The 1,134-nt window shown below is 58.5% G+C and overlaps 1 protein-coding gene across 1 annotated transcript in view; it reads right to left on the bottom strand.

The window, feature by feature from the left end:
- Window positions 1-8: 8 nt before the first annotated feature.
- LOC108383035 (chromodomain-helicase-DNA-binding protein 4-like) overlaps window positions 9-1,134 on the bottom strand; it is a gene marked incomplete at both ends in the record, with an annotated part of 4,245 nt that continues 3,119 nt past the window's right edge. The window contains 4 exons of the mRNA XM_017639409.1: window positions 9-53; window positions 118-248; window positions 308-704; window positions 778-1,130. Coding sequence (XP_017494898.1) covers window positions 9-53; window positions 118-248; window positions 308-704; window positions 778-1,130 — 926 coding nt within the window. The remainder of the gene's footprint in view (window positions 54-117; window positions 249-307; window positions 705-777; window positions 1,131-1,134) is intronic.

Here is a 1,134-nt window from a genome sequence, read left to right as displayed (position 1 = left end):
CGCATGACCAGGTCGAGGAAGAGCTTGCGGTGTTTGGGAGTGAAGCCGAGGACCTGCGGAAAAAAAGAGATAGTGTGTTTTTAAAAATATAACTAAACTTCAAAACCAAACACCTACCTCAGTGTTGGAGCCCACCGTGGACACCAGCGGCGGCATCTTCTCCTTGGTGCTCTTGCGCAGCGCCTTCTGGTTGCCACGAGGAATGCCCTCCAGGCGCTCATCAAAGTCCTCGTCGTTTTCGCTCATGTCTAAAAGGGGAAAAAGGTTAGCCCAAATGCCTTTCCACCAAAACCAAAGTCAGTCCTACCTGACGGCATCGAAAAGTCCGAGCTCTCGCTGGTGTCGGCATTCTGGAACTCGTGCTGCCCCGAGGCGCTGTCCATGTAGTTGACCTGCTTGCGCACCCGCTTGCCCTTGCCCAGCGTCCGCGAGATGTTGTCCTGATACTGAATGTAGTGAATGCCGAGCAGCTTCTCCCAGTAGTGCGGGTCCTGCGAGGGCTCCTCCTTCGTCTCCTTCACCTCTTCCACCTCCTCCTCCTCTTCCTCCTCCGCCTCCTTCGTCTGGTAGCTGGCCACCTTGAAACTGCTCATGTACTCATCGGCCCACATCTCCTTCTGCTCGATGCCCTCATTGGAGCGGTCCAGCAGCTCCTCAATGGCCTTGTCGTCGTAGTGAATGGCCGCCTCGCTGCCGCCGCCCTCCTTGCCCCCCTCCTCCTCCTTGAAGAGCTCCTCCGTGCCAAAGCGGAGAATGTCGTCCAGCTCCTGCTTCGACATGGTCGCATTGGTGGTCTTCGAGCCCNCCCTCCTCCTCCTTGAAGAGCTCCTCCGTGCCAAAGCGGAGAATGTCGTCCAGCTCCTGCTTCGACATGGTCGCATTGGTGGTCTTCGAGCCCAGGCCGGGGCGGACCACCAGGTGCGTCAGCATCATCTTCTTCTTCGCCACCTGGGTGATGCGCTCCTCGACGCTGTTGCGCGTCACAAAGCGGTAGATCATCACCTTGTTGGTCTGGCCGATGCGGTGCGCCCGACTGAGCGCCTGAATGTCATTGTGCGGATTCCAGTCGCTGTCGTAGATGATGACGGTGTCCGCCGTGGCGAGGTTGATGCCCAGGCCGCCGGCTCGCGTCGA

This window comes from Rhagoletis zephyria, unplaced genomic scaffold (assembly GCF_001687245.7).
Source record: "Rhagoletis zephyria isolate East Lansing unplaced genomic scaffold, Rhagoletis_zephyria_1.1 Rzeph_scaffold_30203, whole genome shotgun sequence".
Taxonomy (NCBI): Eukaryota; Metazoa; Arthropoda; class Insecta; order Diptera; family Tephritidae; genus Rhagoletis; species Rhagoletis zephyria.
Note: the sequence above shows the minus strand (reverse complement) of the source record. Positions and strands in the feature narration are given on the sequence as shown.